The sequence below is a fragment of the Xiphias gladius genome, chromosome 18, assembly GCF_016859285.1.
Source record: "Xiphias gladius isolate SHS-SW01 ecotype Sanya breed wild chromosome 18, ASM1685928v1, whole genome shotgun sequence".
Lineage (NCBI taxonomy): Eukaryota > Metazoa > Chordata > Actinopteri > Istiophoriformes > Xiphiidae > Xiphias > Xiphias gladius.
In genome coordinates, this window is record NC_053417.1 from 24,522,569 (window position 1) to 24,547,552 (window position 24,984).

The 24,984-nt window shown below is 44.9% G+C and overlaps 1 protein-coding gene across 7 annotated transcripts in view; it reads left to right on the forward strand.

Annotated features, from left to right (window-relative positions):
- The window catches only part of plxna2 (plexin A2), a 163,667-nt gene extending 140,442 nt beyond the window's left edge, over window positions 1-23,225 (forward strand). For all 7 annotated transcript variants that reach the window (XM_040152521.1, XM_040152520.1, XM_040152514.1 and 4 more), the window contains 10 exons: window positions 5,548-5,614; window positions 5,862-6,008; window positions 6,830-6,989; window positions 8,789-8,892; window positions 14,388-14,487; window positions 17,318-17,508; window positions 17,646-17,815; window positions 17,981-18,193; window positions 18,513-18,663; window positions 21,361-23,225. In XM_040152521.1, the coding sequence (XP_040008455.1) occupies window positions 5,548-5,614; window positions 5,862-6,008; window positions 6,830-6,989; window positions 8,789-8,892; window positions 14,388-14,487; window positions 17,318-17,508; window positions 17,646-17,815; window positions 17,981-18,193; window positions 18,513-18,663; window positions 21,361-21,456 (1,399 nt within the window). In that variant the 3' untranslated portion in view covers window positions 21,457-23,225. The remainder of the gene's footprint in view (window positions 1-5,547; window positions 5,615-5,861; window positions 6,009-6,829; window positions 6,990-8,788; window positions 8,893-14,387; window positions 14,488-17,317; window positions 17,509-17,645; window positions 17,816-17,980; window positions 18,194-18,512; window positions 18,664-21,360) is intronic.
- The last annotated feature ends 1,759 nt before the right edge of the window (window positions 23,226-24,984 follow it).

Sequence of the window (24,984 nt, forward strand, 5' to 3'; positions counted from 1 at the left end):
TCTGTGTGTGTGTGTGTGTGTGTGTGTGTGTGTTGGAATATGGTATACTTAGGAAGTGAAGCTATGAATAAAGCTTCGTTGGCTACGTTGGAAGTGTGCTGTCAGTAGATTAGTACAAGCAGTGGTCCCTCTGAATGTGGTTCTGGTTCTTAATGCATTATTAGTGAACTTGTAGCCCTGGGCCAAGTTTACATGGTTATAGGAGGGAGCCCACATACAGGAAGGACCTCCAGATCACCCAACTCACTTCCTATCCTCATTTATATTACAGCGGGTTGAAAGCACACCCCGAGACATCTTTGAATCAGAGCAACGTTCAGTCCTCTGCGTTCGGCTGTCATTGAATCCATTTCTCTAGGGGGGGACATGTCCACAAGCCTGCACGCTCAACCTTTTAAGAGAAAACCATAATCGCACAAGCATCACAGAGAAAGATACAAAAATAGTTCAATCTGTCATGGTGTTTTAGCATGTTATCCTCATGTTCCCTCAGTGACCTGGAATAGTAATCAAAGTTTAATGTGTAGAGTGGAACCAAATGGTTGTTTAGTAAAGGATAGGGCCGGCCACATTCTGTACTGCATGTTATTGTCAGCAAAGGCCATGAGAAGACCAAAACCAACGAAGCATTAGTCCGTCTCTCAGTGCTTCTCAGAACTTCCCACCCTGTCTCGTGGCACTCACCGAAAACATGAATGTTGAAAAACAGGTCACAAACATATACTGTACTTTCATTTTTTTAAAATGACTGTAGAACAAGCATTTCTCAAACAGGGGTAATTAGTCGATTTGGGACCGTTTTTAGCCACAAATTCTGTGCTCTTGTGAGTATGTGCAGCAGCAGCAGGATGGTTTATGTGGCGGTCGACTCTAAATAAACTGTATACTGTACACTGTTTAGTGTAAGTGTATAAGAGAGTGTTGATACAGTATGGGGCCAATGGCGAATAGGGAGGTTAAGACACGACAGCAGTAAAATGCGGCTGCTCCAGCAAAGCAAGGTGCCCTTAATTATTGAGCCCCGTTCCTGCGGTGAGCTCCAGTGAGGAGATGGAGTGCTCTGCCATCGCTAACCAAAGCACAGAGGGGAGAGGGGAGGACAGGAGGGAAGATGAGTGGAAAAATGAAGGGAAAGGTTTAGAATGTGGAAGAGCTGTGCAAGGGGTGGCATTCAGCGACGGAAGTGCAGTTAAACATATTAATTCAGCAAATTAAACGGAGTTTCTGAATGCTTTTTCCACAGAGAAATTTTCGAGTTACATGGGAAGCACATTAAAGATGTGGCATTTAAATTCGTTCTGGCTAACATTATAGCATTGCGTCTCTGCCTGCCTCTCACCATCACTGTATGCCTCCGACATACCTTTATTTCTGTATTCCCCTCACACACACTCCGTCTCTCACATGGCAGATTATCTCCTGATTGTATTTTTTTCATATTTGAGTGTTTAATTGCTGATGTATTATCTATACTTTGTTGGCAATGATAATGTTAGATTAACTTGTATCAATCTACTGTTACTAAACTCTTAGCTTTATATAGAGTCATGGATATAGATATGGCTACAGTAATTTCAGAATTTTGATAAACAGCAATGAGGAATGAGGCTCTCTCGCCTACTTTGCAGGGCTAAAGCTAGACTGAATTCCTTCCCTCCTTCCGAGATCCGATGGGTACATTAGCTAACAGTAGATTTGACTCATAGCACCTGATATGTTTACAGTAGTTCATAAATATGCAGCGGGAATGCGCTTCAATTTCCAGAAAGAGAGAAGTTGAATGGGCTGACGTGGTATGTAGAATGGAAATGAATGCATGTGAAAAGCCTCATGGCAGATTAAACAGGATGGGAAACAAACCATTGTCATTTATTTGAGTAACTAGCTAACCGCATTATGGTTACTGAGAATGCAACACATGCAGTAGGCATTGTCTCATGTCACTGGCTGAGTATAATGGTGGGCTGATTGTGTTTGATTGCCAGCGGGCAGTTTGTATATGTTATGCTATAGTCGTTCTGTGGCTCTTTTTCCTATTGTGCTCAGCTAAGTGCTAGATCCTAATTTAACCATCCATCATACCAGTCCAGTGAAAACAAATCATAGCATGCACAGTATTTTTGCCCTTATGTAGCAGAGATATAATATCTTCGGTCAGTTAAATTCCTGGAATCACATTTGAGGGTGCACTCATGCTCTTCTGAGGCGTGTTGTTCAAAGAAACTATGGTCCCCTTGGTATTTAAAGATTTGAAGTGCCTTCTGCTTTCTTTGTCTTGATAGGGAAAGATTTTAGCTCATAGACACTTACACTCACCTAAAAGCTTTTTGAAGGCAATATGTAAGCTTTGACAATGTGTTTGATTTCCTCATTCGCCAGTCCGCTAAGTGGAACTGACGGTGCACCTCGTGGTGTTTGGATTCCATTTTTCACCGTTAGTGAAAAACGTATGTTCTTGCACTCACTTTCCCTCTGTGCTCTATTTCTATGGTGCTCATCTCAGTCCCCCTTCTCTCCTCATGTCTGTTGTCACTTCACATCATTGTCCTCTCTTTCTGTCTGTCCATCACTACTGATACTATATTAGTTACGATGTTTGATGACCCCCCACCACATCATCCTAGAATAGCCAGCCACTTCTTTTGACATCAAACTCCATTCTCCATTCTCTCCATCGTCTCCCTAAGTTTTGCCACAGCCACTCTCTGTACCCAGTTCCTTTCTCTTTCTCCTCTTTGTAATGTTTTTTTAATGGAATCACAGAACATTGCTTCTATCACCTTGAGACTTTTCAATCTTGTATTATTTTTCTCCTCAGCGTTTTTGTAATGAGATTTCCGCCCATGCAGAGCAATGGAGTACAGCGTTATTAAGAGAGCGAGTGTTGTGTTTGGCATTAGTTTCACTGAAAGACATTCCACTGCCTGCTAATATAGCCTCCCCTCCACCCGAGCTGCCATTAGGACACCAGAAATGGGGGATGCAAGGCTCCTCTTAAACACTATGTGGGATAATGAAATCCTGACTTTCATTAATGAAACTCAATTAATAGAAGGAAGGAAGTGCAGGCAGATGAAGAGGAGGACAAGAAGGAAAGGAGAAGGGGAAGAACAAAGTGCGCCCCCCCCCACCTCCCTCCTGACATTCAAAAGGAGAGATATTAAGGGGGAGTTAGCACAGCCCCCGCACAAAAGGCTTTATTTGACTTCCTTCGTCTTCGGGACTTGCTGAGCTTATTAAAATGCTTAATAGGTTCCATTAACTTCTAACACACTCAAGTCTCATAAAAGCAGGGAGGGGCAAATGGTAAGCGGCGGGGGGGGGGGCGCTGCACAAGGATTTGGGGTATTGTCCAAAAAATCCTCAATATATTTAGCTTTATTCAGCGTGAAATAAAGCCTTGTAGTGGCTCCTTGTTTATGTTTTCGAATGAAGACTGTGCAGCATTGCACGTTTGAGCTCGTGAACACTGTCTGTGTAGCTTCCTTTCTTTATGTATGTGTACCCTCACCTCTGTGTATATGGCGGAATGACAAAGAGGTTTGAAGCACAGAGCTTGTGTATCTGTGCCACCAAGGAGGATGCAGTCGCGCACGCGCACATGCCCAGGAGCGGGCACTTCCTTAGCTTTTCAGCAGTGTTTACTCTCTTATCCTCCAGCAGAAACTGGGTGAACTAATCTACAGTACATCTTTCCCTACCGCTGGCACGTCGCACTTGAAATAGGCTGCCACCCAGCCTTCCATCCTCTCAACGAGCCGCCGGTAGACTGGCCGGCAGTCTCGTTCACAGAGGAATTGCCTCCAGGCGTGGGAGACAACATCACAACTCAGCCACACCTCATTCAAAGCAAAATATAACCTCTTCTCCTCTGTCCTGCAGCTGAAGGGAAGTTCTGTATTTGCACGCGAAAGAGAAAAGGAGCGAAGTCTCAGCCTTATGTATCTCAGTATAATGAGACAGGAAGAGTGACTGACACTTTTTATAGTCTCAGTGTTGGCTGTTGTAACCTCGCCTGGCTCATACAATCCATCAGGGACTTCTGCTTTGGTCCCAGACTCTTGCTTATAGCCCTCAAACTCGACTTAACGCAATTATCTCCATAATAGTCATAATCTCCCTTTAGGTCCATTCAGAGCCTGAATAGGTATAATCATCCCCAGCACTATTTAGCTCTGAGGAGACGGAAGCCTTCCAGCTTGTCTTTAATACCTGGCTGCTTCAATTCCTGCTAATCCCTAGTTCAGCACAGTGCGCTGTGAGGCCCCTCCATCATATCCACCAGAGTAATCACAGTAATTTCCTGCTACATTAAGAGGGTCATTTTTTTCAATGCATTGCTATTTAAATTGGCAACGCTCGTGTACAAGCTGACGGGGAGTGATCATTTGCGGTCAGGTGACAATCACAAGCTGTCACACTCTTGCAAACAGCAGTCCAGTCTATGGGGCACTTTACCATGGCATGTTAACTTGTGATTAGTGAGTGCAGCAGCTGCGTTAGAGCTAGTTGGAGTAATGACAGTGATAATGGTGTGGACCGAAAGCTGGCTGGTAGAAAAATCCATTTCCAATCCAAAGCAGCTTGGTATTGGTGCCTTTTCGGATTGCATTTTTAATCTGTCTGCATGCAGGCTTGTGCAGCAGTCAAACGGAGAAGGTGAAAGAGCAGGGCAGCACCGTTTTTACAAGATGAGGGAGCTTGTTGTTGCTATTCACCTCAGGTGCTTGTCCACATGAGTTACACAGAAATAACCCTTTCATCTATGCTTCATGCTTGTTAACCATTCCCACCTGGCTGTTTGGCATTCGGTTCTTTTTTTAAATAACTTCTGTTTCTCTTGTGTTCATGATGGTGCTAATGAGGCAGATGGGGGATGTTTGTCTGCCATTCAGAGAAAGATATGAGCAGGAATTATAATAGAGGTATACACAGTCCTCTTGTGTGCTCTGCGGTAGAAATAGTGTAGAGGTCATTGCACACTTGTGTGTTTTCATGCCCAATCAAGCCCAGCAGCAAGCTGTACTGCCATTTGTGATTGACTGGGAAGGGAGAAAGTGTATGGGAGGAAGAAGAGAGAAAATGAGAGGAGAGGAGATCGTTTTGGCTGTGATCAGGCATTACCTGGCTGTGACAGCACTCGTCTCCCTCAACAGCTGAGGCTTGTCACAGCTGCTGATGTCCCGCTGTGTTCAACCACACGTGAATTCGCACACACACACACACACACACACATCCGCTAACGCTCACATCCATGCATACTCAATCACACACTCATTTTAACACGTTCACGCACACAATCCATGCACACACAGATGCCCTCTGCTCTGCTCTGCTCTGCTCACTCACTGTGACCACAATGTTGCAGGCAGTACACAAGCAAAACCACCGGCAAGAGGCACACACCCAGGATGCCAAGATAACCTCCCTGAAGTCTTGCTCATAACCTCATGAATTATGGAGCAGCTCTATTATTTTAAAGTTTTGGAATATCAAGACAAAGAATAGAGTAAAATTTGTTTTTCCTGTTTTTTCATGTAATTTCAGAACGGAGTCAGTTGCAGAGAAGATGCTTACAAATTGGTTTGCCTTCCTCCTTCACAAATTCCTCAAGGTTAGTGCACCAAGCAACACTTGTACTTTGTCTCGGTATATGTATGTATTTACAAATGAAAAAAATTTTTTATCTCGTGTATCTTATTAATTAGGTTTCTAAATTAAAAGCGTGATTGCACATCCTTATATACGTAGAGTATGTGACTCTGTTTTCAGTCTGGTGAATTTTTGTGTCTACGCTGCGATGTTTCCTCATGTGCGAATCTGTTGGTTTGTACAGTATGTCTGTGTGTGTGCGTTCGCAGGAGTGTGCTGGGGAGCCTCTGTTCATGCTGTACTGCGCCATCAAGCAGCAGATGGAAAAGGGGCCCATCGACGCCATCACTGGAGAGGCCCGCTACTCCCTGAGCGAGGACAAGCTCATCCGCCAGCAGATTGAGTACAAAACCCTGGTACGTACCACTCCACGAGGCACACAAGTCGCCTGCACGGAGGCAGGTATACACAGACACACAGGTATACGCAAGCACACAGGAAGACCCGTGACACAAATACCATACAGCACACGGGGCTCTCGACTCAAAAATTGCGTGCTTCTAGGTAAAAGGATGCGAAGCTGAGCTACACGCACAGACACAGGAGCCCACCCTCTTATTTATTGCTACAGTAGTGGACCAGCAAAAATTACAACATATAATTTTCACAACATGTCTCCTAATTATACTTTTTTGTCATTACTTTTTCACCATAAAACCATTTTTAACATGGCATAGTTGTGTCTGCTGCGCTGGGTTTCTTCCTTCCTGTGTGGGAAGAAAATTAACTAATGACCCCACAGGCTCCAGTGTTGGTCCAACATCAGGGTAGGTGGCTCTGGAGATTGGAACACACCAAACAGACCCCTTACACATACACACACACACACACACGCACACAGAGAAAAAAAAAAAAACTCACACAGCCAGCATGTGACATGACAATGCTCTGATTGCTCTGACTGGGAATTTGGCTCATTACGTGCTAATGCCCCAGCAGAGCTGGAAATTGGTGTCCTGCCGAAGGTGTGAAATTAGATTTTGGAATGCCAACGAAAGCGGAAATGGTTTCTCAAAGCTCCTGCCATGCTCCAAGGAGGCTCTAATGAGGGCGAAGCCTCAAGCTGTACCCACGTCAGGCAGTAACGGGACACCTCTTCCTCTTCCTCTGCTTCCTTGTTTCCCTCAGTGATTTTTCTCTCTTACTCTCTCCTATTCTTCCCATCCGTACAATCCAGATCCTGAACTGCGTGAACCCAGACAATGAAAACAGTCCAGAGATTCCAGTAAAGGTGCTGAACTGTGACACCATCACCCAAGTAAAGGAGAAGATACTGGATGCCGTTTACAAGAACATGCCCTATTCTCAGCGGCCGCGTGCTGTCGACATGGACCTCGGTATGGCGCACATACATGAACTCATACCCATGCACACACACACACACACACACAATACAGACACTCACGGATACAATTGGCAGGTTTAAGGTCCTTCAAATCCATAGATTAATGTATTAGTGAGAGAAAACCAAGCCATGTGTACAGATTATCAGTGCATCACTGTGATTAAAGCTGTGTTCCAGCAGCCCAGCCAGCCAGCCAGCCTCACTGTGCAGCTGCCAGGCCTGCAATCAGACTGACTGACAGTGTATGGTGCATCCCTCCGTCTGGCTGCTTTCGCTTCATGTTAGTGCCAGTAAGACACAGTAGATCGAGACAGAGAAGCATGCATGTCTTCGTGTATGTGTGTGTGTGTGTGTGACGTGTCTGTGACGTGGCTGGCTGGCTTACCCAGGTAAAAGCTAACAGACGGGCTCGCCAGCCTCATGCTGGGCCCCACTCAAACACAGTCTGCCACTTCCATCCTCGCCCGTCCGTACCTTGCCTCCCATTGCCCTGTCCCTCTCATTTTCTTTCCCTTCTCATGGGTGGAGAGAACAAAAGCCCCCCTTTGCTTACTGCAAATCAGCACATCATCCATCACTCCACAATATGGCTTTTTTTTTTCCATCCCCTGTCTTCTCTTGTTTTCTTCTGTCTATTTCTCATCCCTTCACTGATGCCTTGAAAATAATTGAGTGTGTGCATCGGGGTGAGAGTATGTTCACGTCTGTATGTGTACATGTGTGACTTTTTTTTTTTTTTCCTGCAGAGCTGAGTGTAAGTTAGACAGCTTTCTCAGGTTGATGTGCCAAGCAGGGATATCATGTGATCACCTGGCAAAGACACAAAGTAATAAAACCCAGTCAGCAGAGGAGAAAATCAATGATCACTCCCAGCATGAGAGCCACAATGGCTGTCCGCTTCCCCATCAGCACCCTTATTATCATTTCATAACCCCACAACAAACTGTCAGCCACTGCCCTCCGCCAGCAATGCCTATAGCTTCCACCTGTTCCCCCCCTGCTTTTTATTTTTTCCTTTTGAAAGGAGGTGATTTTCTCATAGATCGCTTTTCATCCTGTCATGTCTGCTCTACTCTTCTCTTCTCTCTGACCCCGACGGGCCGACTGCTGCGTATGCTAATGGTACGCCATCTCTACGACACAAGTACCAATTAAAGCGCGCAGTCTGCCTGCATATATCCTGAAATTGTTCGTGTGTAATGTTTAATTAAGATGCGTGTCGATCCGAGTCTGTGAGAGCGGTACAAGAACATCGGCTGTTGCTATCTACTCATTTGGGTAATGTGTGTAGAGAGCTCTCTTTGGGAGTAGGGTGACGTTCCACCAACTGGAAGGCGAATGAGGTTTAAAAGAAAAGTGATTTAATAGTTTGTTTTGTTTCATAATGAAGTCATGCTTATCTTATATCTTAGCACAGTTCACGATTGCCCTGTAAGGTAACTTGTAGCTGAAGGCGTTACATAATGCACACACCAAAGTATTACGCTTTACCCACATTTAATTCAGAGCGCATGTCCATCTTCAACACATGGTGGTTTTCATATGTACATCTTACACACATTTCGCCAAACCTCTCCACTCAGAGAAAGACAAATGGCAGTCTTTGCAGCTCACTGTGATGAATAGTTTGCAGAGGCAGTTGTTTACAACTGTGTGTGTGTGTGTGTGTGTGTGTGTGTGTGTGTGTGTGTGTGTGTGTGTGTGTGTGTGTGTGTGTGTGTGTGTGTGTGTGTGTGTGTGTGTGTGTGTGTGTGTGTGTGTGTGTGTGTGTGTGTGTGTGTGTGTCCTCAGAGTGGCGCCAGGGACGAATGGCTCGTGTGGTGTTGCAGGATGAAGATATCACCACCAAGATAGAAAATGACTGGAAGAGACTCAACACTCTCATGCACTACCAGGTAAATATACACAAAGGTTTCAGGGAAATGTTTTCCTTAATTAACTCTCAAACTCCACCTTTTTTTTCTTTTTCTTTTTTTTTCTTTTTTTACCAAGAGGAAGCTCATTTCAGTTAATCTTCTGCTGCGGCTTTTATTATGGAAATTGTACCACACACCTTGCCAAACTTTGATGTTTCCTGCTCTTGACTTTTAGGCAGCCACTTTTCAGCCCCTCATTTGCATGCCCATGCCTGGTGTAGCACCAAGTGACTCACAGAATAGAGGACAATTACTGCACGGGTGGCAGGAGAGATGAACTCTCAACACCTCAGCCGGACACTTCTCCCCCCACTCTGCAGAAAAGAAGCTGCTCAAGTCAGGAGGATAGAATCTCTCTCGTTCTCTCCTCTCCTCCCGTTGACTTCTATGCCAGTGACAATTAGTCCCGCTGTGACTGCGCGCTTCTGTCTCTTCACATGTAGTACCTTGATTAACACCCCACAATTTGAGGGCCCAAGGGCCCTCTGCTAAACAGAGAAAAAAGAGCTAAAGTGGAGGAAAACTCGGAAACAGAGGAGTTTATGGCTGTTGAAATTGTAAATTTAACAAAGGAGACCAAGAGGGAGTGAGAGGTAGCCAAGGAGAAATAGTAAAGAAGAAGAGCAAAGAAAAAAGAAACAGGCAAGGCAGGAGGAGAAGGCAGCCAACTCCACAGGTCATGAATCTTTTGGAGCTCATGCTCAGCCAGCTCTCATTAGTCAGCCGTCTGCTTGAAGACTGCATGAGGCTCAATTCTGGGCTACCTGGTCACGAGTAAAGGCCGGGACTGAGATGCAGCTGTGGCTGGGGTTGGACACTGGAATCATGGGGCCAGGAGATGCAGCTCCATCTATATGCAGGAAAGGGGGACAGGGCCTGGCAAGGCTCAAGCCCTCACAGTGGGGGGGGGGGGGGTCTGACCCCTTGCTCCAGCAGAGCAGGCAGAATAATTTAACAGATGTAGGAGTCATTAGAAGAAGGAACTGATCATAGTGTCCTTCACACAGGACTTGGCACCATGCAGCTTCTTTCCCCTTTGTCTTTCCTCCCTTGTCACCCTACTTTATGTCCTCACCTTCATTTCCTACAATTATCTCAAATTTTCTCTCTTCTCTTTTTTTTTTTGTTAACCATGTCCCATTTTTTCCTTCTCACTGACTGGCAGGAAACGATCATTCTTTTTGCCTTCATTTCCTCCTTTCTCCCTTTCTTCCTGCCTTGCTCTGAGCACATCATCTTCTCTGGTCTCTGCAGAGCTTTAATCCTTGATGAAGCAGAGCAGTATGTTTACTTCCACACCATAATGGGCTCCTCTGTTGTTTTTTTGCATTTCTTTGTGTCGCAGTCTGTCTGCTATCGTTAGCCAAGGGAGACGCTACGGGGCACACAGTAACACGCGTGTGGCCCGCTTCACTTTTTCACTCGCTCAATCGCGGATCTGAGGACTGCTATTGATCACGGATCTAAGGGTCCCTGCGCAGAACGTAAAGCCCGGCACTGTGCAACTTCAGAGGAGATGCTGGCGGACTGCAGGGCAACGTGGGGAAGCGAGAGGAAAAGAAAAGAGAGGGGGAAAGGGAAGAAGCATGAAAGAATAGGGCAGTTGACAGAAGAGACACTTGAGCATCGTTAATGTTTTGATGAGCTGGCAATGGCCCGTGTGAGTGAGCTTGTGTGTGTTTGCGTCTCACACCATGCCACTGCGCTGGCCGCTCTGACAGCACACCTGGCTGCCCATGACAACAAGGGGAACACAGCTCATTAGTCAGGTAAAAGCTTGAAGAAGAAAATGGGAAGTTGTGCAGTGGAAATGTCGAAAGGGGGTCCGAAAATATGCAGGATGAGAGTGAGCATCACCTTCGGTCTTTGTTATTTCTCCTGCAACAGAGACACAGGGAACAGACAGGGGCATTAAAATTCATAGGGCTCACAGCATCCTAAGACACCCCATTGGCTATTTACACTGCCACATGGGTGATAAAGGTTTACATAACCTGGATATGGAAATACACTCCTTCCCAACTCCCTGCTACTCTAAAATTAAAAACATTAATACAGACATTTAAAATGAGTTGAGAATCTTTATTCCACACCTAAGTATTCATGGTCAGGGGACTAAATTACCATCCTCCCACTCCACTCTCTCTATATTTGTATTTTGTAACGGTCTTTCTTGCATAGATAAAGATAGAAAAAGACAGAGGCAAACTCAAATATACACACAGTGTATGTGACCACACACTTATAGCACAGATCCGTGCTGCACACGCCTATACACAGACAAACAGAGCGATAAAAGATTTATGAGACTGGAGAGTTTCTGGCTGATTGCTGATTTGGATCTTTCTTTGTTGATTAATTTTCCTCCCTCCTCAAAACAAAGCTTTTCATCACAACCTTCCTTCCTCTTCTCTTCCTCCCCCGTCTCTGTCCTCTTGAGACCCGTTGGTGTTAACCTTGCTGCTGCTGGATAGTATCTGTGCACCAAGCAGGGATCCGAAAGGAGTCCCACAGCCACATTGATCAGACATCTCACAGACCTGAGTCACTTTGGGGAGAGGGCAGCATTAACAAATCTCAAAAAAAGGACGTTATCATGATGTGAAGTTGTCGCTTGACCCACAATGACCCGCTTGTCAGTTGCGGACCCGCAGTGTATTCACTGGGGCAATGTAATTACATTGATGATGTTTGATTTATTACTGGTGGACTCTGGCTTTTCCAGCTTATTGATACTCGTTTGCCTCGTCCCTTTGTGGGGACGCATTGGCAGTGTGTGTTTATTCTGCAATATTATTCCTAACGTGCAGATGAGTGACAGTAAAGGGCAGACCTGCTTCTCCTCTTTCACCGTGGCTGAGACTGCATCAAAATGAGGAGTAGAGTCAGCCTGGAAACTTCCATCCCCTGCTGCCTGGTGACCTCTGTCTGTCCTCTTCTCTGCGGTGAAGGAACAGGGAGAGCAGACACTGGTGACCACACCAGGAGAGCCTGCCAAGCTAGATCCTGTTTACCCACCTTGCAGATATCACTTTGGGCATTTTGGGCTATTTTCAACTGCCCCAGACACAACGGATGTTACTACATTGCTGCCTGCTCATTAATCTAATGCTGTTGCTGTCTTGGCCCGCTGGTCCACATTGTAAACCTGAATACGCTTCCCAGACAGGTGGTAATATGAAGGTCTTTAGGAGGAAGAATATTTCCTGAGTCAATATCTTTAACATAGTGTTTTCCATTGAAGAGGACAGCCATATTTTATTATCCTTGCACTTCTGCGGCACCCTGAGTCATATCTCCAATAGCAACCGCTGTAGTATTTGTAAGAACTCGCTCAGATGCTTCAATGACGCATTTCATTGTTTAAAACCCAACTTAAATTCTGTCACAAAGTCCTGCAAATTGGCACACTCTTCAAAAGGTACTGTGTGACACTCAAGACAGAGTTATATTCACATATAATGGCCTTTACAGATTTCTGCATTCCTGATGTCAGTTGCTCATATGCTCAGGCTGTGTGTTTCCAAGCTACTGGGCAGAGTCGACAGGTACGATAAGCATCGTGATCTGAGGGCATGAGTCCGGAAGAGATGGGACACCAAGGGGGATCAGGCTAGGACCAGGGCTGTGGGTTGTGTTGGGAGGGCTGAGAAGAGAGAGATAGAGGCTGACCAGATTCCTGTCTGGTCGGCTCTGCGCTGTCTAATGGAAGGTCTTATCACCGGCGGGGCCCACAGCCCTTATCACACCTGCCCACAATCAGCCCCACACTGGATTACCTCCGAAGGGCGAATCTGCACGCCTTCAATCATTTACTCTATCACAAGGACCCATCTCTGCTGTAGCCTCCCTGTCAGCCAAAAAAAAGCAGCGAGAAAGAGAGAGAGAGAGATGGAGGGAGGCGTAAGGGGGGGCAGAGAAGCTATTTCATGCTCCCCAGAGAAAATGTATCTTAGGAAGAGCGGTGAAAACTTCACAGAAGTCCACGTTGTCGATGTATTAGAGTTGGTCCGTCCGTCGTCAGCCAAGAGGAGACTATAGGATGGAGCAGCCATAGAAATTAGGCTTAGGAAAGCAGAGAAAAATGAGAAGGAGAGAGAGAGAGGTCAAAAACCTTAGTTGTGGGTAGGGGTGGGGGTTAGGGAGGCCGTTTTTCATTTCTCTCCAAGAGGTCTGGGAGCCAGAGCTGCAACATTAAGAGGATTCCTCCAGATTCCATCCCAAGTTTCAAGTGTCTCTGTAGTGTGGCCAGCAGAGGCCAGATGGCAACTCCAACTAGTAACACGGCCGAGATTAGTTTGGGAAGAGTGGGAGAAAGGGGTGAGGCCAAGACTGAGCGAGGATGAGAGGCGCTTGACTCTCGAGAGAGGGGAGGAATTCTGTAAATTTCCATCCCAATATCCAGCAGCTTATTTTCCGACAAGGGATGGAATAGAGCCAATTTCTATAGATTCTTTGAGGTATTCCTTTTGGAGCCTGGCATTTGCCTTGTGTTTATTACTCCACTGGAGGCTCGTCAGTTTTTCTTCACTGGGTCTGACGCAGAAATCCCTCCTCGGGGTGGGCTGTAAATGCCAGCCAACAAGCTGTTTGTTGTTTTGGCTTTCGGAAAAGAACCTCAAGTTTTGTTTGCTGTGTTTTGTGTTTTTCTAAAATGTGATATTTTGGTGTAATAACAATACTAGCGTTTTAAAGATTAACTACAGTTAAACTGCCATTTCGTGATTCATTTTATTTAATTTAATAATTGTGCTGTTCGATCTCCGTTAAGAAGCATCTGGTAAAATCGATTTTGAGGACATCCTTTCCTTTTCTGAGCTTAAGTGACTGGAGCACATCATATCAGGCCAAGAACCCTTTGTTAATATAAACCACACGGGGGGGAAAAGGATGAACCTCAGCGTATGTCTCTTATTCATGGAACACCATCCTTTACACAGCATCCTCTCTTCGCCTTTCTCTTTGACTCTGACTGCATGCTGATCTAATGCTATTATTATACCTACGTACCCCATTTTCTTTAAGGCTGTAAAGTGTACACGAGATGAGACGTTCAGCATTCTAGTCTCCTCCTGACAAGTCTCCCTTTCCCTTCTCCCTTCTCTCTTAGCGTCTTATCCTAGTTCCAAAGCTTACATCATGTCTCTAATGTTTGTGAAGGGTGTGACAATGACAGTCATGTAGGAGTACAGCCATCATGCAGCCACAGCACTCTGCTCTGCTGAAAAAAAGCCAAGGGGCTGCGGTAGAGAACAGCAGGGAGCACAGATATGACGGGAAGGCTGGGTTGTGGAGGGGTTTGGGAGATGTTTTGTTCATGGGACTATTCTCTAACGATCTGACATTCCCTCATGTGTTTTTTTTCAGGAAAAAAAATGTTTTAGAATAAACACACTCTGTTCTAATTACAGTAGGGAAATCATCAAAACAATGTGATGCCAGCAGAATCATGTTGCATGCGTCTCTTCACACAGGTGTCAGATCGCTGCGTTGTGGCTTTGGTGCCGAAACAGACCTCATCATACAACATCCCTTCCTCAGCCAGCATATCACGCACCTCCATCAGCAGATATGGTGAGTTAGTAGACCAGATTGCTCTTTTAATACCCTTGTTTTGGCTTCGACATTGACAAGATTGATTGCAAAATGCCATATAGCATATATATATATATAGGCGATTCCGGATGGACTCGCAAGCTTATTCAACAGTAAATTCCTTGCAAATGCAGTCCTGTCACTCTCGCTCACATCATAATGTTTTTTATATTAGGTTTTGTTTCAGTTATGAACAAAGCCAAATTCTCTCTGCCCGAAGCGAGGGTCAGCTCTGTTTGGAGTTGCTCTTCTTTTTGCTGCAGAGGGAGGTGGGTGGGTTTTCAGCCTTTTTCTCTCTCCAACTGTGTGTACTGCAGTTTTCTTTGCAGTTCAGCTCCAACCTCTATTGGATGGTACAACAATGGAAAAAACAGAGCGAGAAGGAAATGAAGAAGAGGGGCGAGTGAGAGATATAGCCCTTGTTTGTCATAGTAAGCCATAGTAGTACTGTCATGAAGGTGCATTCTGTGCAAGACACAGCGGCCTGCTCGTTGCTAGTTGCGCACTTGCACCCGCACGTGCATGTAATACATGCGGTGCCTGTACACTAATGCATGTAAATACGCACATACTTCAGAAGTGCTTGCGGTGTGTTCTGCGGGGTGCCAAATCTGGTCCCGTGCCAGGCACACAGAGCAGCACCAGGCAACTTGTGATTGCTAATTATTCTCTGTGAATGATCCTTCACACAAACAGAAAAAGATAAGTGAGCACGGCCAATTATCCGGATTGGCGGTAGAAAGCGAACACTGCTGCCACAGTAAAAGAGTCAGTGGCATTCTCCTCCCTCCAAGCAATTACAAGTCTTATTTGCAACTTTTGGAAACTGGACCTTAACGATGAAAGATCTTTGTCTTCAGTGCATGCACTGTAAGATGATGTGGAGAGACATTTGCGACAGAAGTGATGAAGATGATCTGTGATGACCTTTAGACGATTGCAGAGCACTCATACATCACTTCTCTTTTAAACAAAAACACCTTAATGTTTGTGGGGAGAGACAGGACGATGATAGATGACTGCGGCAATGTAAACAGTTACACTGTTACACTACAAATGTAACTAAATTGAAGAATCCCTCTTATGCAGTATGCTGTTATTTTAATACTGTATCTTAATTTGCCTTAATCTGGAGTTTTATGCCTAGATGGTGGTTACATGGAATTACTTTTAAGTATTTCAGTGATGAGGGACATTTGAAACTGTTATGAAATTGCAATGAGGTGTTGAGAGGTTGTAGTCTGTCACGCTTTTCTCTTACTTTTTTGCCTTTGCTTTTGGTTGTTTTTTTTGTTTTGTTTTGTTTCTTTAGCAGTTGCTCAGGCACTGGAGTTGGATATGCATGGCACAGAAAGCAGAAGCTTTGCTGGCATGAGCCCATCCCTAATCAATCATGGGTTGGCACAGCGAGCACAGCTGCACCTCAACACCTGCTGGTGGATTCATACCAGTTTAACTTTCAACACTTAGCATCTTGACTCAATTTTCACCACCAGCCGCCGCCCGCCCCCCCCCTCGTCTAGCCCCAAGATCAGCCCAAACAATCTTCTCTGCTGCCTGGCCGTACTCAGGAGCTGGGGACTGCAGCAAAAGAGGGAAGGGCTGTGGGCCCTATTGTTAAGGGAGTTGAAAGGCGGCCGAGGGTGCAGGGAAGATGGAGGGGGTGAAGAAATAGCAGAGCAGTAAAAACCAGGGACTGGATTAAGATGGGATTTGGGTCCTCTATCCAACCTGCGCACATTCACGTATATTCAAACCCCCCTACTCAGGCCCGAGTCCCCAGTGACCACCACAGAGGCGCAAGTTGGTCTTATTTGAAAGGTGTAAGTAGCTGTAACGGTAGTAAAAAGCTTTGTTGTTCAGCTCGGCTTTTGAAGCCAGGTGAGAAAGATCCTCATTGAGATCCTCAGATCCGGTTTCTCTAGAGAGCCAGCTGCCAGGAGTGGAAGCCGGCTAATTAGGGAAACTGAAACCAGCATCATTCCAACTGAGTGAAGAGCAAGGAGGCAGGAGGACAAGAGCAGAGACTAGGAGGATGTATGGATGAAGGAGGGTGGCTTCAGCGCTTAACAAATTAAGGATCTTTTGATGCATTGATTAGAGTGTGACAGGGACGTTTTCAACAAGGCACTGGCACAGTGTGGCACGGAAGAAGCCAATTATGGGGGCTTTTAAGAGGCGCCACCACAACACAACCATGTCTCAGCAAGTGAGGCAGGTATTATATAAGTAGGCAAAAGGAAGAGAAAATGAAAGCGTGTAGAGGAGAAAAGAAGCATGCAATTATCAAATAATACAGGACAGACAGCAAACAGAGAATAAATATGTAGCACTTTGTAAATGCCTCTGCCCTGCACAATGTCTTTACTGTAGGAAAACAGGTGGCAAGGTCCTGTTTTCACCCATCTACTGTGTCATCTAGGATTCCAGTTTGAAGAGGGCTCCTACTAATCAATGCAATGCCAGGGACCACAACTTCCCCCTCCCTTTCATTACTTTGCTCTTCTATGAAATTACCCAACACTGCAATTTCCTTCACATCATGAGCACTGAGGATTCAGCTTTCCAATGAGTTACAGAGGAGAGATTGAGGTGTGAGAGTTGCTGTGTGTGTGTGTGTGTGTGTATGTATGCCGTTGTCGGTATGTGTGTATGTGGGTGTGCCGTTTTAGGTGTATGCTTAATTTACATAATGCCGCACTAAAGACAAGCTTTTGTAATCACAGCCATTTAGGCTTAACGATAATTCTGCATCTCTCTCTCTCTGTCTCTCGCTTTTTTTTTTCTCTTCTTCTTCTTCTCTCGACAGACTCTTCATTCCGCTACACGGGCAGTCCCGACAGCCTTCGTTCGCGTGCTCCCATGATCACCCCCGATCTCGAAAGTGGCGTGAAGGTGTGGCACCTTGTGAAGAACCACGAACATGGAGACCAGAAGGAAGGAGACCGGGGTAGCAAGATGGTGTCTGAGATTTATCTGACCAGGCTACTAGCTACCAAGGTACATCAGCATCCTCCCATACATTTCTATGTGTCAGCGTATCTGTATCTGTATCATCAGCACACGCTCAGTTATCCTACACTGTCTCTTGTCACCTGTGAATTCCTAATCCCTGTGTGCTCCCCGTCTTATCCTAGGGCACTCTGCAAAAATTTGTCGACGATCTATTTGAGACGCTGTTCAGTACGGTCCACAGGGGGAGCACTCTCCCCCTGGCCATCAAATACATGTTTGACTTCCTGGATGAGCAGGCAGACAAACATGCCATTCATGACACAGACGTACGTCACACATGGAAAAGCAACTGGTAAGGACCTTCTTTTTAAAAACACAAAAGGGCTATCGCACAGTATGTCTTTATAACATGATGTAACTGTTCTAATGTCACATGATGGTTTTCCCCGACCAAGTAATATAACTCCTTTTCTCTTACATCTGTCTCTTACTTATTCACTTTGTCTCCATCTTCCAGCCTCCCGTTGCGTTTCTGGGTGAACGTGATCAAGAACCCTCAGTTTGTGTTTGACATCCACAAGAGCAGCATCACGGACGCCTGTCTGTCTGTAGTAGCTCAGACCTTTATGGATTCTTGCTCCACTTCAGAGCACCGCCTGGGCAAGGACTCCCCATCCAATAAGCTGCTCTACGCTAAAGATATCCCCAATTACAAGAGCTGGGTGGAGAGGTAGGATCTGAGGCACTCACTCTATACACCATCCTGATCCCCCTCGTTCACATCTTTTTTAAAATCCTTTTTAAAAAATAAAATCTGTGATCTCTGGGAAAATTGATTCATAATTCTCTTTCTTCTTGCCTACACTTGTCAACCAGATTCTGTAAAAGCCTTTTGTAATCGACCGTTAGCAGGCAGGCTTTGTTAGTCAAAGTGATATTATGGCTTAAAAATTTGACTATGAAGAATTTAGGTCTCAGCTGAGCTATTACATAGACTCAGCGAGTCTCTGTCAGTGATGCCAAGTGTTGCCCCCTGTCTCTGTCCCCAGGTACTACGCTGACATAAACCGGCTTCCATCCATTAGTGACCAGGACATGAATGCCTATTTGGCAGAACAGGCCAGACTCCACTCCACGGAGTTCAACATGCTCAGTGCTCTCAATGAGATCTATTCGTACGTCAGCAAGTACAGTGAGGAGGTTGGTGATATTTGCCTATATTTGCGTTCGTATTTGCTTGCACACACACCTAACATGAGCGCAGTGGTTCCGAAGAGCAGTCTGCATGCCAGCGGCGTATCAGCACCATCACCATCCTCTACCTGCTCGGCTCTACTCTGAGCTTCCGATGCCCCATTTTGCTCTGTTATGGCTCTTTCTCAACGCCCCCCCCCTCCTTCTTTCTCTCTCCCTTTTCCATGCAATGACTCCTGACGCATTAACAACATAGTTACATTACATTATAATTTATTGTGTGACAGTTTTTCTCAGCTGCAGTTGTACTGTGCCCTGTGCCCCCTATTAAATGTTTTGGAATGTTGTTAACTTCCTTACTGAGCATAATTTCTTTTCTGAGCTTGGTGATCTCACACAGACCCCTCCTCTGAACTACATACTGAGCAGCTTCCCTTGCAGATTTCACCTGGAGGGCAGTCCCGGCCGCTGATTGCGTAGTGAGCTGCTGCTTTAGTAAATCAGCCGCTAATTACGGGCAGATTGCGAGCGCAAATTGAACGAAAGGCGTGCCGCAAATTTACCCCGCACTTTAATGCATGTATATCTTGCCCTTGGTGTTCCCAGACTATTCGTATCTGGTAAAGGTTAGTGAGGTCAGCTCAGAGTCTTCAGTAGACCTCCCCAAAGCCCAGAGGTCTAGTGAGACCTGAGCTTAACAAGGCGGTGTGTCTGATCTGTGGGGTAGAAAGCGAATGTCTACAAGCTCTCAGCATGGTGTTCTGTCCTTTCCCTTGTGCTGAATTAGAGTGGCCTATCAGTTATATATGGCTCTCATGAGCAGAACCATAGGCAACACACACACGCTGTCCGATCACGGGAAGCATAAAAACGGAGAGAAGAAGATAGGGAAGGAAGTGAAAGAGAGCATTCATGGAGACATTCTGCTTCTAATGTCAGTTCCTCCTCTGGGAAGCATTAGCCTGACCTTTATGTTGGACCACAGTCTCTCTCTCTCTCTCTCTCTCTCTCTCTCTCTTTTTACCCATTATCCAGTCAGCTTCCCCTTTGCTCTCCATGAATTTCATACACTCACTTTTTGCTGCCTCTGCAGTTGTAGCTGTCGGGTGTACACACGCATGGAGACATATGCAAACACTCCCGTTTTGCGCACATACACACGACACATGTACCTTCATCACTCCTGCAGTATCTGCTCTCTCTCTGAGTGCGGTGCATAAAACCTCATCTAGCACCGTTAACGGTTGCTCATTCTTACTCAGCCCCGTGTCAGGCTAACCAGGCCAGAGCTGCAGCCTACTTAAATGGATTTGGGAGATGGCAGTGGGAGCTGCACCTGCATACAGTGCTACAGATTAATAATAGATTGCTATCTGGCCCGATGAGGAGGAGGAAACGCTCCGCCTGTAGCTGCCAGCCTTTAAGAGCACTTAAACAGATGAGTGGAAGATGGTAGGTGGGCAGGCAGATACTGTGTTCTGCAACAGGACAGACAGCAAACAAAAGGTTTTCCATGCCGCGCAAAAAGAGAACAAGGATGTAGCTGACATGTTTTTCAGACAAACAGCGGTCAGTTCATTTTTGCTTCATAAGGAGGTGGTAGGGCTGACAGCCAGACTGAACCAAGCTCCTGAAAAGTAATATTGCGGTTCCGATTGGCTGAGGGCAGACAGACAATTGGCACCAAAATGACAGACCCATCAGAATGAGACATGATGCACCCCACAAAACGTCTGAAAGCACAAAAATAAACATTGCACTGTCTTCTTCTACGGCAGTGGAGAGCTCGAGAGTTAGGATGACAAAATGCTTGTACAAACCAGATAGTTCATTAATATTTATCACTGATGTATTTTCCTTCCTTTGCTGAGCCCTTGAGTGACCCTGAGTATGAATAGGGAACTAAAAACTGAATAAGTGAAGGTGTGACCCAACACAGATAAATTTTTGACATTTCTTCTCCAATATTCATTCATTATTTATCCCTTACCTCAGAATATTTTAAATTACATATTGCGTAAGAGTGGCCAATGAATTATTTTGTTTGAATTATCAATTATTGACTCAAACACTGCATTCCAGTCTAGTGTAGACCGCTGTGAAATTTATCTACTGTAGCAAAAAGATACACGGTATCAAACCATACATTGAAATAATGGCTGTAGCATTTGGATGCACAGATCCACTTCAAAGGTAATGAAGGCATATTGTTGTATTTTTTTTTTTTTTTTTACTGTTTTATATTCATATTAAAGGCCTTCGCCATGTATGTTGGTGTCACTCTGACATGGATTCATCCTGACAAGGCAGACACTAGATGAGAGCGCAAAGAGGAGAGCCTGTCTGAATCCCTTTTGAACCCAACTTGACAAATGCCAAATTTACAAGATGAGGCTCAGAAGATAAAACGGGAAAGGCTAATACACAAATATTTCTCAGTGTTGTCAAAGACAAAGGCAGTGATGTAATTCTTTTCTTTTTCTTTAACGTCGTGTCCATATAGAAACCTAAAAATACATGCTCTACTCTGTAAATAAAAAATGTTTGTAATTGTACATTTTGAACACCAAAGCAGACACCGTCTATTCTCTGTTAAATGTAACCAGATCTAATTCTATACATGTAACATAACCAACAAGGACGCAATCACACCGTGTGTCTGTTCTGGCTGGTGTCTGACCAAATTTCTTTTGTTCCGCACAGATCACAGCTGCTCTGGAGCAGGATGAACAGGCAAGGAAGCAGAGGCTGGCCTACAAGGTGGAGCAGCTCATCTCTGCCATGTCCCTCGAGAGCTGAGAGTGACCCCGCTACTGAAAGAGAGAGACAGAGAGAAAGCGAGAGAGAGAGAGAGAGAGAGAGAGAGAGGACTACAGTCTCTACTGGATCTCCCAAAATGGTTACTTACCTCTCATCATGGGAGCTACAACCACGAACCAGACCTGGAATCTCTGTATCCACAGCCGGACAGACATACAACTGCATACATTTGTAATACTCCCTCTTTCCTTTCATGACAGCAGCAGCTAAGGGCCCAAAGACTGAGACAGAGGCCCTGCAGCTGGAGCTGATCATGGCATTAGGAAAGAACATCAGCGGAGAAGGCAACGAAATGGCTTGTATTTATTTTTTTTGTTTGTTTCTTTTTCTCAATGGACATTCTCTCAGTTTGACAGGAAATTGTATGTTGTGTGTGTGTGTGTGTGTGTGTGTGTGTGTGTGTGTGGATGTGCACGGGTGTGTGTTTGTGTCATTTTAAGGAAGACTCCTGCAAAGACTGTGAGAGCAAATGGGGAAACAGATTTATTCTCTGCTCAGTCAGAAACTCACATCGGAGTGTGAAATGCAGACAAAAAAGGCGAGAAGCACAGGAGCAGATCTCACGCTGGACAGCTGAGTTTGCATTCAGATTTCTCAGAATTTATTTTTGTACTTGTACACTTGAAAATTATCAGTTGCAGTTGAAATATCCACCCAGGACACCGGAAGTGTTGTTGTATAAAGACATAAAGAGTGCAACGCAACATCAGGGTGGTGCGGTAATAAAACGGGCCATGTTCCATGTCCTCTCTCACTCCTCGCCTCCTCGGACTCATGCTTCACATGACACGGACAAGACGTCTGCTCTTTATCCAATCAGAAGTGTACAGGAAACCTGTGCTCATCACCGAAGAGTCAATCGAACTCGTGGTGGTCGCAGTTCAGCCAGCATGCTTGCACCTAAACTGAGGATGGCAGAGATGAAGTCTATAGTGTGTGTTTAGGAGATTACCTTAAATCAGCATCACTCTAGCGTCCAAGGCTTTTTTTTCTCAACAGTTTGGTCATCTGTGTATGTACCGGTCAATACTTGCCAATCAGTGTATGTGAATGTACAAAATGTTTTTTTGTTTGTTATTTTGATTGTATGTCTATTTGAGTTTTGTGAACAGAAAGGGGCTCAGTTGAACTGAGCGCCTTAGATATTTTCAGCAGCTCGTCAAGTGACCAACTCCATTTGTCCGTCCGAACCCCAGCCCATCCAGCCACTTCCCAAACATTATTTACCCTGAATCCCTTTTTTCTGCTGGAGGAGGGTGTGTATCGCCTGCATTGTGGCTGTCACAGCTAGCAGTTAGTAGATACCAGGCAAGGCCAAAATTGGTGTCTGTAGGCTAAAACTCTCCATTATATATCCACTGTTTGTATCTCTTTGGGAAGTTGATCAACTTTATGTGTACTTCACATGCATGCTATCACAATTCAGATGTTTTTAAGGGTCCATCTTTGATTTTTATCAAGTGCCAATGAGTCATGCCAATTCCAGTTGGCCAGTCGAGCTGTTAGCCGATGGGAGACCTTACCCGACCACCACCCATGTCTTCACACAGACAATAAGAAGCCTAGTTCTGTCGGTCTAGTTTGACCAAGTGCCAAAAGATCCCGCTGTTTCAGATTCTTCACTAATGTGTCAAAAATCGGTTTTACGCTTTACAGACAGAGCCAAGCTCTCATATTGGAGTGTAGAGCTGGTTAAAGTTGAAGCTTGTCTAACTGGAACGGTGCGTTTAAAAAAAAAAAAAAAAAAATCCATGAAAGGTACGAAACATGAGCAGGAGAAAAGAGATCTCGGGATGAGGAAGAATCGAAGACATGGAAAACGCAGACATAGGACAGAGTTTGTTTCATGTTACGTGGATGTGTCTCCTGACCTAAACCAAACAGTCACAAGCTAAAAGGCTGATGTAACCTTTCCGCCTTCTCGCTGGATGACGACAAACTGTAGATTCCATCCTTTGGATAGGTGATTTCGTTTTTTTTCCGAGATATATATTTGCTTGTTGTTTACATCAAGTACTTGAAGATAGGTAGTATTAAAGGTTTGTACAGTATACTGCAATTGTGTGTGTTAAGAGCGTGATAAACACCAGGAGTGGGTGAAAGGTGCTTCTTTTCTCTGTGGCCTTAGATACCCACCTGCTTACCGTTCCTGATCTTATTAGTCCCCGACCCGGGGACAATCCTTTCAGTGCTTCGGAGCCCAATGGCTTTTCAGTGATACCTGGCCCAGGCACTCTGCTGCGAACTGTCTTAGCGAGATAAAGTAAAAGGAAAGGTGAAGAGGGTACGGCCTGGCTAAGGCAGACATTGCCTCGCTCAGCACTCAGTTTGCCTGAGCCGTTTGAAGAGAAGTGTTGAGAAATGAGGAGAGAGGGAGAGGTATAAAAAGAGAGAGAACCCCTTTAGCTCTAGTTTCCTTCTCTGGCTTTGAAGCTGCTCTTTGATCTGAGTCAGTTGTGTGCACAGTGTGATCAGGAGATGGAAAGAAAAAAAAAAAAAAAAAAACATCAAACTAGCAGGCAAGGAGAAATGTAGGATGAGGCGATGATTGATATGCTATTACCGAGTTCGGCCAGTGGGGGCACAAGTGAGTAAGAGTAGCTATAGTTTGCTCCCTCGTCTGAAAAAGCACCTTTCTCGCTCCCTAACCCCCTAACGAACATGTAAAGGTACACAATGGCGCACATATTCAGTAGATACACAAAACATAAAGCTTCTTCCTTTTTGATTAAGGTGTCTTCCCAATTTCAGCGAATAGAATTGTATCCTCCTCATACCTCACATTGCTTGTATGGAGTAATGCTTTTTATCATTTTAACAGGACCTAAATGCCTTTTCCTTTTCCAAGGGGTGAAATGTATGTTTATTAGACTCCTTCCGACTCTTAGATGAGCTCCCCCGTATTCAAAATTGTGACGAACGTAATCAGAGGCACACAAATTAGTTGAGAGTGGCTTTGATTTTTCTCTCGGAGATCATTTATATCAGGATATTTCCTTTTGTCTTGTGTGAGATTTTTGCATGCATTTTAAGCCATACTTTAGTTCTGCCATTCCATATCGAGCCGTGCCATCATTAGTCTAACTGCAATTCTTCCTGAGAGCCCATTTGTACACATCTTAAAATCACAGCTGAATGCACCTTTTTTGTGAAAGAGATTTGTTTTAGGTTTTTTTTTTTTTTTAAATAATGGCTTGTTTCCATGCCGTGCACTCATTTCTGGGAAGCTTTTTAATTCACTTTCAACTGAGAAGAGGGAAGTTTGTTTACTCTTTCTGCAGTGCAGAATCCCATTTGACTGCCAGTTGTGATATGGATAGATGCGCATAAACACAGCCTCATTTCAGCTCAAGCTAATTGCAAATTGACGATGCTTTGTGCACTTTTTTGCTCTCGGTGTAATGTGTTGCCGAAGAGATGGTGTTGTGGTTTTGACTGGCACATGTCATCATTCCTTATATAAAACAAAGCATTTAATCAGCTTTTTTTTTTTTTTTTTTTTTTATT